The 13,800-nt window shown below is 35.2% G+C and overlaps 1 protein-coding gene across 2 annotated transcripts in view; it reads right to left on the bottom strand.

Annotated features, from left to right (window-relative positions):
• Positions 1–949: 949 nt before the first annotated feature.
• LOC127859484 (endoplasmic reticulum membrane sensor NFE2L1-like) overlaps positions 950–13,800 on the bottom strand; it is a 32,553-nt gene continuing 19,702 nt past the window's right edge. For both annotated transcript variants that reach the window (XM_052396951.1, XM_052396950.1), the window contains exons 3-10: positions 12,406–12,505; positions 9,931–10,010; positions 9,567–9,701; positions 8,277–8,471; positions 7,144–7,450; positions 6,424–6,693; positions 5,347–5,435; positions 950–4,692 (exon numbers count right to left, since the gene is read on the bottom strand). In XM_052396951.1, the coding sequence (XP_052252911.1) occupies positions 3,865–4,692; positions 5,347–5,435; positions 6,424–6,693; positions 7,144–7,450; positions 8,277–8,471; positions 9,567–9,701; positions 9,931–10,010; positions 12,406–12,505 (2,004 nt within the window). In that variant the 3' untranslated portion in view covers positions 950–3,864. The remainder of the gene's footprint in view (positions 4,693–5,346; positions 5,436–6,423; positions 6,694–7,143; positions 7,451–8,276; positions 8,472–9,566; positions 9,702–9,930; positions 10,011–12,405; positions 12,506–13,800) is intronic.

Here is a 13,800-nt window from a genome sequence, read left to right as displayed (position 1 = left end):
CGCGCATGAGTCATTGGATCACACAGGTAATCTCAGTGTTTTCATAAGAGATAAAACTGGTGATAACTGTAATAAATGACCCAGACCATAAAAATTCGATACCCGTCCCAAAACGCGTGTGTGGTCTTTCAAATTTACTTTTAAGGAAAGTATTATTTTATGATTATTGATGCATGGTTAATTTGATCCAATTTGACTGACACATGAACATTGTAACAAATTGTCTTAATTTAAATGTAAACAACAGCAAGAAAACACAGTCTTAATCTACAGGAATGATTTAAAAAAAACTATATGCTTAGATGTCACCAAAATCAAACACATGTTAATAACCACAAACAAATACATCAACACCTATGTGAAACTATGTAATATCCTATACAAAGAAAGTAATTCCAACAAGAGCACCGCCTTGCGGGTGCAGACCGCTCATCTATTTTCTTTTTAAAGGTGAAGGGACTCTCATTTTCAATCACAAAGGAGGGAGGAGTGGAGTGAAGAGGGGTGTATAGTGTGGGGTTGTGGACATTTATTACATTATCTTCCAAAAAAGCGAAAAAAAAAAAAAAAAAAAAAAAAAAATCGGCGGGGGGGGGGGGGGGGGGGGGTTTGGGTGCGATGGTTGGACAGTATTTCAAACATAACAGTTTAAAAAAAAATGGGAGGGGGGGGGGGTATAGTGTGAGGGTGTGGTGGTAATTTGTGAGATGATCTTAAAAAAAAAAAAAAAAAAAAAAAAAAAAAAAAACAAATGGGGGGGGGTGGTGGGGTGGGGGGGAGGGGGGAGGGGGGGAGGGCACGGGGGATGGTTTGGGTGGAGTCTATTGTGGTATGTCAGGTAAGAGTAGTTTCATCAAAGTATCAATCAAATCTAATCATAAATAAAGAAGTCATGGCAATTTTAGCAAAATTTAATAATTTGACCTTGAGAGTCAAGGTCATTCAAAGGTCAAAGTAAAATTCAAGTTGCCAGGTACAGTAACCTCATGATAGCATGTAAGTATTTGAAGTTTGAAAGCAACAGCCTTGATACTTAAGAAGTAAAGTGGATCGAAACACAAAATTTAACCATATATTAAAAGTTACTAAGTCAAAAAAGGGCCATAATTCCGTAACAATGACAACCAGAGTTATGCAACTTGTCCTTTTACTGTACCCTTATGATAGTTTGTGAGTGTTCCAAGTATGAAAGCAATATCTATGATACTTTAGGGGTAAAGTGGACCAAAACATAAATCTTAACCAAATTTTCAATTTTCTAAGTATAAAGGGCCCATAATTCCTTCCAAATGCCAGTCAGAGTTACATAACTTTGCCTGCGCGGTCCCCTTATGATAGTTCATAAATCTTGCAAGTATGAAAGCAATAGCTTTGATACTGTAGGAATAAAGTGGACCTAAACACAAAACTTAATCAAATTTTCAATTTTCTAAGTATAAAAAGGGCAAATAATTCTGTCAAAATGCCAGTCAGAGTTACATTACTTTGCCTGCACAGTCCCCTTATGATAGTTAGTAAGTGTTGCAAGTATGAAAGCAATAGCTTTGATGCTTAAGGAATAAAATGGACCTAAACACAAAACTTAACCAAAATTGTCAATTTTCTAAGTATAAAAAGGGCACATAATTCTGTCAAAATGCATGCCAGAGTTATCTAACTTTGCCTGCCCAGTCCCCTCATGATAGTAAGTAAGTGTACCAAGTTTGAATGCAATAGCATTGATACTTACTGAGAAAAGTGGAACTAAACGCAAAACTTAACCAAAATTTTCAATTTTTTAAGTATAAAAAGGGCACATAATTCTGTCAAAATGCACGCCAGAGTTATCTAACTTTGCCTGCCCAGTCCCCTCATGATAGTAAGTAAGTGTACCAAGTTTGAATGCAATAGCATTGATACTTTCTGAGAAAAGTGGACCTAAACGCAAAACTTAACCGGACGCCGACGCCAACGCCGACGCCGACGCCGACGCCAAGGTGATGACAATAGCTCATAATTTTTTTTCAAAAAATAGATGAGCTAAAAATGCATCAGCCTTAAACCAAACATTTAAGTATTAGTAATTGTCTTGAAAAGAACATAAAATACAGAACATGGACAAGTATTTAAGCATTTTTTAACTGGAATGTATTATTTAGAAAGAATGCTTGGTTTAAGACATAATATGGATTTAGTTAAGTTTACCAATGAAATAAACCATGATGATAAAGTGTGTTGTTGAAAGAGATTCCTGAGAGTAAGAAAAGAGCAGTTTTGACAACATGACCATTTAATCCTAAAAACCTATCAGAAGGTTTAAACCTATACAAAGCTTTAAAAAAGCTGGGTACTGAAGGAAATGAAACTGGGTACATTTTTTAACAATAAAGGTAGTGATGGTGAAAAGTTGCATTAAAACACTGATGTAACTGACAAACCAAATATAAATTAGTCAAGTATGCAAATCAAGTTTGGTCAATGTATTGTCATTAGCCATAATATTGCATATTAGAAAAACACCGGTATTTAAACACATAATCCTTGCTTTTCAACCATCAAGTCTAACACTCTTTGAAGCCTATGCACACTGTATATTGATATGTAGAGTACATAGGAAAATCAAAAACTCACTACAATTTACAACTATGTACATTTTAACTTTCTTCAGTAGTTCTTTCCACATCAAACCTTTTGTTAATCTGACCAACTTGCTGGTGCCAATAATTAAAATGGCATCCGCTGTAAATTACAATAGAAGATCTCAGTCTTCTAAATTCAAACTTTTGTGAGCTGGTTTATATTTTTCAACTGCAACATGACTTAAGTGCATATTGTTTCATTGCTTCTTAGAAGTTGATAGGGAAATAAATGCAAGTAATTAATAAACTTGTCACCTCTTAGAGAAATGAAAAATGACAATATGCAGTGATAAAAACACACTGATAGTTTCAATCCCATAATATATGTATGCCATGTACACTAACTTTGAGTATCATCCCTGCACTCATTGATAAAACAATTCCAATGGCAAATTTCTGTTGATATTGATAATAGCACTCATTGACAAAACAATTCCCATGGCAAATTTCTGTTGATATTGATATCAGAACTCATTGATAAAACAATTCCCATGGCAAATTTCTGTTGATATTGATATCAGCACTCATTGATAAAACAATTCCCATGGCAAATTTCTGTTGATATTGATATCAGAACTCATTGATAAAACAATTCCCATGGCAAATTTCTGTTGATATTGATATCATTTATGCAGAAAAATGATTTGAGCAAATTTCTCTCAAATAGTTCAGAGAAAGCCTAAGCAGACTATGCTGAAAAACAAAGAGTAATGATATATGATAAAGCAACCTTTTTATAATATATATATATATATATATATATATATATATAAACCACTTAAACATTCAATCACACTGTTCCTGCAGTATTTCTTAGTTTTAAAGTACAATAATGCAGTATTGTACACAGTTGTAGTACATTTCATTATGCTTTTAAGCAGGAGTGTTTTGCAAATAGCACTTAATATCCATATATACATTCACTTTTAATATTCAGCAAATAGCACCCTCCATAAACATTCTTATCTTGCTCCTCCATGTAAATAAATGACCTTTGAACCAGTCACTTAACCTTACTCATGTGTCTAAATAGAAAAGCATGAAACATGCAAAAATGTTCTTACGTTTTTACAAGATGGCTTTGGATTTTAAGCTGATCCACCAGCCAAAAATAGTACACAAGCCTTTGCTTTTAAATAAAATCCAAACGATAATTGTGGTACACATAAAAAAGAGAAGAGATTGACAAAGCAGACGATCACAGTTAGTTTCCCTTCAATTCAACATAATAATTCAATCAACAAGTTCACTTTTGTTCACTTTTTTTCTTCTTCATTGATTCATCTTCAAATGTGTAGTTTCTGGGCACAAGAAAAACGTCACCATCACTGGACTGTTGTAGTGAGAATCTGGCTGGGTCATACGGATGACCATGCTCGTCTCGCAAAGAATGAAAGATTTCTGAATACATTAGTCCAAGTTTCTCTTTCATTTCAAGAGTCTGCTTGTCCATTAAGTGTCTCTCACGCAATAATTTGTCTCTCGTTTTCTCCAGCGTACCCATCTCGTCCTCCAGATGCTCTAGCACATTTATCTTCCTTTTCCGACAGTTTTGAGCTGCCACCTTGTTTTTACCCCTTCTCCTAATGTCCCTTATTAATTGTAACTGCTGATCCGAAAACTTGTGTTTTGTCATCATTTCATTGAATTCCTCTACAGGCGAATTCACTATTTGATCAACTGTGAATGGAATCTTAAGTTCTGCTACCCTTTTGTGATCTTTTGATTGTGGACCCTTGTGCCTTCCTTCTCTCATAAGATTCTTTTTGGTATAGTCTTTGGGGTCTTGCCCAGGCTTGAGCGGGTATGTGTGATTGTGATTGATGTGGCCATTGCTGTTGGGACTAAAACTGCCACTTGATCCAAAATGGCTGCCGCTTCCAGTGTCATTAGAACCAGAACTGAAGTTTGACGAACAGTTGCTGTCTCCACCACTGCTATAGCTGCAAGAATTGCTGTATCTGAAGTCGTCCGGATCGTACTTGGATGTCTTGGGGAACGTTGACCCATCCTGTCCCCCAGTAGCACCTTCAATGCCGTCAAAAGGGGACATGTCAGAATCACTGAAATCATTCTGAAAGAGAAGAGTGAAAATATCACTGAAGTGAATAAACACATTCTGTGCTAAATATAGGTAAGAAATCTTGTGCTAAATATAGGTAATAAATCTTAAGTTTTCAGACACTATACAATTACTCAAAGGTGAACACTTGTCCATTATTCATTTATGAATCTGTTTTAACTACAACAACATATTCAAAATTATTCTTTAATCTTAATAATTATTAATTTTAAATTTTTTAATTGATGAATATTGTTAAGATAATTGTGATAGGCACTTACTGACTTCATACTCTAAGTCAATTTTCATATCACTTTTTGCAAGGTTTAACCATTGTCTATTGTACCCTATAAAGCTTCCATTACGGTTTTATGACTATCATACTGTTGTAAAAACACATATTCAAAGTATAAGCAGACTAAAGCATTTATGTAAGAGTTCTGATTATGTACAAGTGTCTTGTATATTGTCCGAAATTTTTTAGTCACCAGTAAGGCTAAAAATCTGGATTTCATAAAAAACAGTCACCAACCAATTATTTCTTTGGCCTAAATAAGAGTGCTAAACAATTAAGAGTAGCACTAGTTAGCCATTTGGGGGCAATTAATGCACATGAATAAACTGCCTTTTCCATAGATAAAACATTGTCAGCGCTGTATCTTTTACCTGATCTGGGGATTCTGCACTTCCCATGGACACTGCAGAGTCGCTGCTGTCTTCTTTCTTGCTGCTGGTTGACGGCTTATGGACCAGATCTGTAACAGGGGAAGGTTCTAAACAACTTCAAACTCGCACATAGGCTAAGGATAAAGTGATGAGTTCTGATGATTAACCTGAAGACAACCATCAATTGTTCCACTTTACTGCCTTGTTAAGATTTGGTGACATATGTTTGGATAAACCAGGCATTGTGCAGTTATTTACCACTGAAATATAACATCTGAATTGGTCGTCTCAAACCTTGACTCTCATGTATGTAAGATCAGAACCTGTTATTTATTTGATTGTGTTAAAGTCATTAAGCTGTGCAATGCATTATCTTGTTGATTTTTTAGTATTGATATTCTTAAAAAGATTTCCAATAACTACACATTTGTTTAAAATTATGAAAATCATGGCAACTAACTCATTTTTTTACTTGCTTCATGTCAATGTTGATTAACATTATTTGGGAAGTTTTACAGAAATTAAATGAAATATTACTAAATTAAAATAAAACTGTGCAAGTTTTTCTTTCAAGGATTAATACAGTGCACAAAATCAAGGTTTAGATTTCACCCTCCATTTTCAATATGTTAGTTCTATTGAAAGAACAGCTGCACATGCTATTTTAATGCTACTTGATGTGCATATAAATCTATAACCAAGACTTAAAAGATACATCAACAGAAAACAGTCTAAAGCTCTGAATGTAATAGAAACTTGAATCTACTCTTTATTTTATTTGACAAAAATTGCTATGACTCATACAGGCAGACATAAAACACCAGCTGAACAAATCTTAAAGATGTAATTTTATATATTAAAGACAGCAGATCAACATTTTGAAATAAAATACATTGTTATACGTTTTCAAAGCTAACTAAACTAGAAAATGAACCTAAATTTTGATAAAATGAAATGCACTGGTAACTGCTATATCGGACCTGCTGAAAATCTCAGTGAACAAAGCCTTTAAACTGCCTCTAATGTATGTCGGGAAAGAAAAGCCATGCAAGTAATTGATTCTAAAAGAGCCTCTACCTGCATCATCGATGCCCATCTCAGAGAAGTTAATGTCCTCCAAGTCATCTTCAAGGTCAGGCAGGAAGTCATTGATATTGTCAAGGGTCGGGTCCTCCGTGCTTAACACCGATGTGATGTTTGGGAAGAACCCATCCCCCTGCTGGTCCATGTTGAGGCCACTGAAGGGTCCGCCCGAAGGCATGCTGGAGTTGAACCCCTCCCTGACACTGCAGGGGGAGAGCAGGCTGGAGCTGTGGGAGGGAGACCCGTGGCACTGGGACACCATACCTGTTGGTCAATATTGGAGAAATGAGCCGCATTCTGATAAAACTGGACTCAATGCAACTGCAGTCCAAACAGGCTAATCAGGGACAACACATTCTGCATTTTCTGGATTTTTGCCAAGAATTGTCCCTTTAAATGTAAAATACCATAAAGAGGAAAGTGTCATCCTTGATCAGACTGTGAGTACATTGAGCCTGATGCAGTGCGCAGGTTGAGACCAAGAACAAATTAAAAGAACAGCACATTAAAATGCATAATTATTATACACGGATTATCAAGCAATCATCAAAGAAAAAAACAGGGAGTAAAACACACCTGGTGCCTAGCAACATGAATTAATTGCATAGTAAAATATATCCACAAATAGGTATTGGTCCATTTATGTAAATAGATTTGTTGGCTGTAAATATTTAACTTAACATATCTGCATTAACAACATTAACATTCACTAACCAGTGTTGTTAAAGCTGATATTGCCACTCATAGGAGCAGGTGTGGGCATGGATGCATTCTGAATGAGCACTGCGCTGGCGTTGGGCATGTGTGCGCCCATACCATGGCTGGGCAGGCTCATGTTTAGCAGGGCCTCCTCGCCTGGGGTGCGGTTAGCCTGGGGAAGCTCCAGGATGTTCACCAGGTCCTGCCATGTGGCCTCCAGGCTCATCTGGCCACCCATCTGGTCACTTTGCTGCTGCTGTTGTTGCTGATGATGATGACGAGTCTGATTGTGCACTTGCTGCTGCTGATGGTGCGTTATGTTCTGGAACGAACATGGAAACTTTGAGTTACATACACACTGTAAGTGGGTTTCTAAAATGACAATTTTGGGTAATTTTTGACAATTTGACTCAAAGCTCTTTATATGAACACAAACTGTACAATTTTAGACTTATTTTTTAGGTTAAGTATATGATAAAGAATAGTCATAGAGCAAATAGAGAAAAGAAGTACATGGGCATTGTTTTTCTAAACAAACACAGGCATAAGATAAATCTTATTATGAACGTCATCAAAAAGACACCAAATTATGCATGTACATTGTAATACCTCTTGTTATCTTCAAGGTAAAGTGATGACAGGTGTATCTACTTACAACCTGATTTGCATTACCATTACATGCATTTCTGAATGCGCATGTAAAATTGACCATAAAGTATTGATCTTACAAGTATACGTTAAGAAGATACAGCTTTTCCATTAGCATAATTATTGTGTTTATGCAGTATTGTGGTATTCCAATTGCCGACCGCATGTCATTCCATCAAACTAAACAGACAGTAATTTTCCCACTTTGTGACTGCTTTAAAGATCAAAGTAACAAACATTCATGCTTTAATACACATGTTAAACATCTCAATAAACCAACAATTATCACACATAGGTACCTGTATTTGCTTCATTCTATTGGAAAGAAACATCAACAACAATTTTATATAGCTTTTTTCACCCAACTTTAAATACAATTAAACTTAAAATTTCAATTATTTTTCAGCAGTTGAAAACACATTTTGGGAGAAATCAAGCTGAACATAACTAGGGAATAACAGTTGAATAACAACACAACACAATAAGCCAGGCTTTGCTACCTGTTGATGAGTGTAATTCTGTGGATGGTGATTGTAGCTATGGTTACCACTGTACTGGTTCTGCTGGTGATGGGAGGGGTACAGCTGGTGTCCCAGGGTGCAGGGGTGCTGAGCAGCCATCTGGGGCCTGCAGCCCACACTCAGGTTCATGTTGTTTAGGCCCCTTCCTCCATTGTAACTTGAATTGTACATGGACTGCGGTGGGGAATATAACACAAAAATTGTACTGGTTTATTAAATTTTTGTAAAAAATTAAAACAACAACACATTCAATCATTAAATGTGGTCAACAATCAAATCAAGAATTAAACTGAACAAGCAACGTGTATGTGTGTGGGCAGGAGAAATAATTACTGGTATAATAAATTGAACTTAACAGCGTTTTTAGTCAAAGACTTCGGTATTTCAGCAAACTAACATAAATTTTGAGCAAACCAACATTAATGTTTGTGTACATATTACATGCATGTCAATGTTTAGAAAAAGTAGTGCTAACACAGAATAAATTTTTCAATTTGGTTATGTTACTCGGGCCAATTTTAAAGGGCTTGAAAAATAAAAATGTTCAATAATCGCTTTGAAATGCGAAGTTGAATGTCAACATGATTTATTTGTTAAAAGTAAAGCTTGCGCATAAACTTATCAGTCAATAATGATGTGTTTATGTTTGTTGTTCATTCTTTCCAATTAAAAATTCAAATTTATACTGAAAGATGTTACACACATTAAACTCATATTTCATTGTTTGACACCTAGACATGATTGATGGCGACATAATGTCATGCAGAACTGGTAAAAGGAAAGTGTGTGTCACATACTGATGAATCCTTCAAGGTGAACGGATGTCAATTACAAATTGATTTTCTTTTCAGCATAACGTTCAATCCACTTCAATATATAAATATACTATAAACATCTATATCATTTTCACAAAGTGTGAAGTTTGTTTGTATTAAGATGGGAAAATATAATCCCTACAATACTGCATCAAGCATTTACTCTTAAATTGCCAACATAGTATTAGCACACAGGCCATCTGCTTCTTTTTTATTTATTTTTAACAATTAGTCAGATACACACCTCAACCTGCGGTGATAATATAAGCATTGAGCACACATTTCCCAGCAGTACAATTAGCAAACGGCGTAGCTCCTGGCCAGACTGCTGACCACTCAGGCTAGTGTGGAGCTACGCTGGCTGCAAGTGGCATAAGACCCATTTTTGCACAACATGGCTCAGATCTTTAGTGGAGCACCGGACAAAGGGCTCCACCTGGGGACTGCTACCCACCTGTTGGCTATGATTGTTGGCTACACCCTGCTGTGAGGGGTACTGCGGGGGAGGGGGCATCGTGTCATAGTTGTTAGCTTCCTGCAGCATACCGTCTCCCATCATGGAGGGAATCGCATCGAAAGTGGAAACAAACTTGAAGGCAAAGAAAGATTGGATGTTTGAATATATATATATATAAAGAAAGTAAATCTTTTTTTTCTTTTTTGTCTGTTAACTTCATACAAAAATTTGTAATTTGGCAAATTCATTTCCTTCATGTCTGTACTGTTCGAGTAAAATCAACCAAATATTCCAAATTCAATTTAATTTTACTTAACAGTGACAATCACATTGCTTTAATTTACAAGATAAAATGCAGTACCTGCTCCTGTTGAAGATTGTTGAGATCAATGCCTGGGGGTGGGGGTGGAACCCTGGACCCACCCAAAGGCACCCACTCACCTGTGCAAAGAAAAAGGTCAAAGATAAAAACTTGTCCATTTTGATAACCATTTTGTTTTAAAGTGTTTATTGTTTGTACAATTTTCAGTTTGGGTTCTAATAAAAGTCATTTAAACAGTGAGTTTACAAAATGGCACAGTAAAAGCTTTTGTTCTAATAGTATCTATTCAACAAAGGAAAAACTGATATTGGACTGAGAAAAACAACAACGCAAGTTTTCATAGGATGGTCAAGAAAGAGCTGACACATTCTCATCATCTCACCAGGATAGGATGAAACATTTGCTTTTCTCCTTGATTTTTTTCAATGCATATACTCAATGACAGTGAAGGTTGATTAAATAGTGTTGGTTTAACCTTGTGGTATCCACTTGACAGCCGCGTCACAATTCTTCAGTGACCATTGACCGTATAAAACATGACAATACAGGCTTCCTGCCCAACGGCTATAAATACAATTACCATAAAGTTCAACCATACAAATGATATGTTTATGCAAAACAAAATCAGTTTTCAGTTGAAAGGGATGCTCCTTAGTAATGAATGAAATTGAAAATCATGGCAACAGGTATTTTAATTATAGCTTCTAGTCTACATGTACATAACAATTATTTTGAGATTTGGGGACTGGTCACAATGCAAGGACGGGTACATGATTAAAGACACAGTGATTATTTTTGCTAAAAAATTACCGCCGAATTTCGGCTGCTTCCCAATTGCAAAAATCCACGTTTTTTTTCTCAAAAATCTGACCAAAATTTAAAAAACAAATCAAAATTCCCCCCGCCCCCAATTTTTTATTTTTTTAAGAAAGAAGTCTCTTATAATGATTTCTTAACTCTAGATCTCAACTTTTTTTTGAAACATCCTACAAAATATATAACTTTTGTTTAGTCCTTTTTGTTGATAAATAATTCCCAAATTTGCCTTTTTTACTGATTTAAAAAAATCCCAATTTGACCAGACACCTTTTCCCAAAATGGCTAGAAAAACCCCGAACATGCAATTAAAATCAATATTAATTCTGTTACTTATAATCATATTTATAATGCTTAATTTTTCCCAAGTTCATGGTTTATCGCGCTATTTTTCCCAATTTCATGGTTTATCGCGCTAATTTTCCCAATTCAAATGGCACAGGCTGTAACAAATAAAAGCAAAATAAATCACTGCAGACATATTGGTTACTGAATTAGGACACAGCATCTGTGCAATTAAAGTAATACATGAACAACTAGAAAATGGTGCCCCTCAACACTTGTTTGGACACAGACAAATCTATTCTACAGAAGAAAAAAAACAAAGGGCCATTACAAATTAAGGTCATTCAATTGTGGAAGTTTGAGCTCGATCCATCCAGTATTTAAAGAGGAGTTCAAAACACATGGAAAAGTGCAATTCTTAATGAACCAACTCGTGACGACATAAAGACCAAACATCAAGAAAAAATACCATTAAATTAAATATGATTTATTTTATGTGCTTTTTGACTGGATTATAAGTGGAATCATGTTGCATTTTATATTAAAATGTTCCAAAATATCTAGTACAGGCCCTTTTGATTATTTAAATGCTAATGCAAAAAATTGGTAAAGACATACAATACTGATTGAAAATGAAAAAGTTTATTTCCAAATTCAACTTCAAACACACTTAACAAACCTATGATATATTAAAGGTGGCAGTGAAGTCAAGCTTGAGGACAAACGTATGAGCTATTCATTAGATGGGGCAATCTCTTGTTACATAAATCTGCGCCTGATAAAAGAAATTCATTTATTAAAATGAAGTCTCATCCATTATTCGTGCTTACAGCACAGTATTTGTCATTCTTTCAATTATAATGTGAATGTTTAACACTATGTCTGACATATTAACCATTCTAAAAAATAATGAGTACGCACCTAAGAACATATTTTTATAATACCCTGATGGAGGAAAATCCCCCAAACAAAGAGGTGTTTCATATGAGAAAGTATTGTGTTACATACACCATTGCATAAGGCATGGAGATCACGGTAACCAGTGGTAAATTTCTCAGGTTGTTCAAAACAGAATTTTTTGTTCATTGAAAAGCAACAAAGCAGAAAGTAATTAACAATCGAGATAAGATTTCTCGTCCCTCCATGAAAATCAGTGAATTGTAACCAAACAACAGCCTTCAAACTGCATGTTTTTATTTTATTATGAAGTGCTCTTTTATTTGCTTAAAACAAATTGAAACTGGTTGCAGCTAGTATGCAGACAAATCAAGCGTTAAGTCATGGCAAAACAAAACTTTTTTTTTCACAATCCCAAAAGTATGTTTTTTAATATCTGCCTTATTAACGCATCTATAGGATTTTCTCTATAAATGTGGACATAAGGAAAAGACAATGCAAACATCTGCCTAGTACCTGTCTCCCCATCTTGCGTGAAGTTATCATGCAGCCATCTCTGTTGCTCATTACGATGTTGTTCTTCTAACTTCTTCTGAAGCAATTCATGTTCTTTTTGCTGGAATTACACAAAACATTTTCACTTAATAAATCTACATCTGTAACAGTTTCCTTAAATCTATGTCTATGACAGTAAGTAATTGGACAATTCTAATCAGAACTTCCAACATCATGATTATGATGTGTGAATCATGTAAATCTTCCAATTCACATTGATCATTACAGTGATTTAGTTCAACAATTAAGACAAGGCCATCCTTTTTCACAACTTTATAACAAGAAAAGATAACAAGCCATCATACAGTGTCTAAAAAAAATTGAGCTTTATAAAAAAATATTTTGAAGGTCTTATGAACCAGTTGTGGACCCATGCTTAATTTAATCAATTCATTACATATCCTTTGTTTCAGAGCTAAAGTAAATGCTGCCAGAATCAATAAATGAGCATTATATACAAGGAAAAAGCTCCCTCATGTATAATTGCAAAGATCTACCTGACAATAATTAAACATTAAAATAATTTTTTAGTCTATCATTCAACAATGACAAGCAAACAGGCTGTAACAGATGTATATTGTAATTAGTAACTTGACCTATTTTAAGTTCCATACAGTTAAAGATCTGATTCAAACTAAAGATTTTGATGTTTTCAAAGTATTTTAGTTAACTCTACAGTCAAAATAAAATTATTGTATATAGACTACAATGACATGCTTGATGATTTTAATAAACAAGAGGGCCTGGATGCCCAAAGTCCAGGGGGGCCTGCGTATACGAGAGCTTACCGCGTTTAAGTGAGAAAGTTGTTGCAAAACTTCAAAACTGGCGTCGTTTTAGTGTTTTTCATGAAGGAGTTTATACGTAGCTTAATCAGTCCATGAAGCACAGTAGCTTTACCAGTGGGGCTACCAGCCCGAAACCCAAAATACTGCCATACTTTTGATTTTAGCTTCTTAGGCACATCTGATAATTTCAATTTGTCGGCCACAACTTGTTCAGCCATTTTGACGCTTTTTCCAAAAGTAGACCGTAATGCACTTGATTGGATGACTAAAGTAATAAGTAACCAATCGCGCGCGTTGTAATTACAGGTAAAGATAAAACTTATACCTTCCCGTATCAAATAGTCAGAGTACAGCGCTCTTTACGTATCTATGTTTACATGTTAAAGAATCAAATCGAATTTGGTAGGGTTGGTATCGTAATTGATCGACGCATTTAAAATCGATTTTTTGATGCATCGGATCAAATCGTTGCAGCTCTAAGGATAATAGTATCATTTGACTTGATTGGGCCATAAAATACAAACCCAGGTGGTATTAATTTCTGTATGATACATCTTTCGATAGCAAT

The sequence above is a fragment of the Dreissena polymorpha genome, chromosome 15 (genome assembly GCF_020536995.1).
Source record: "Dreissena polymorpha isolate Duluth1 chromosome 15, UMN_Dpol_1.0, whole genome shotgun sequence".
Classification (NCBI taxonomy): domain Eukaryota; kingdom Metazoa; phylum Mollusca; class Bivalvia; order Myida; family Dreissenidae; genus Dreissena; species Dreissena polymorpha.
Note: the sequence above shows the minus strand (reverse complement) of the source record. Positions and strands in the feature narration are given on the sequence as shown.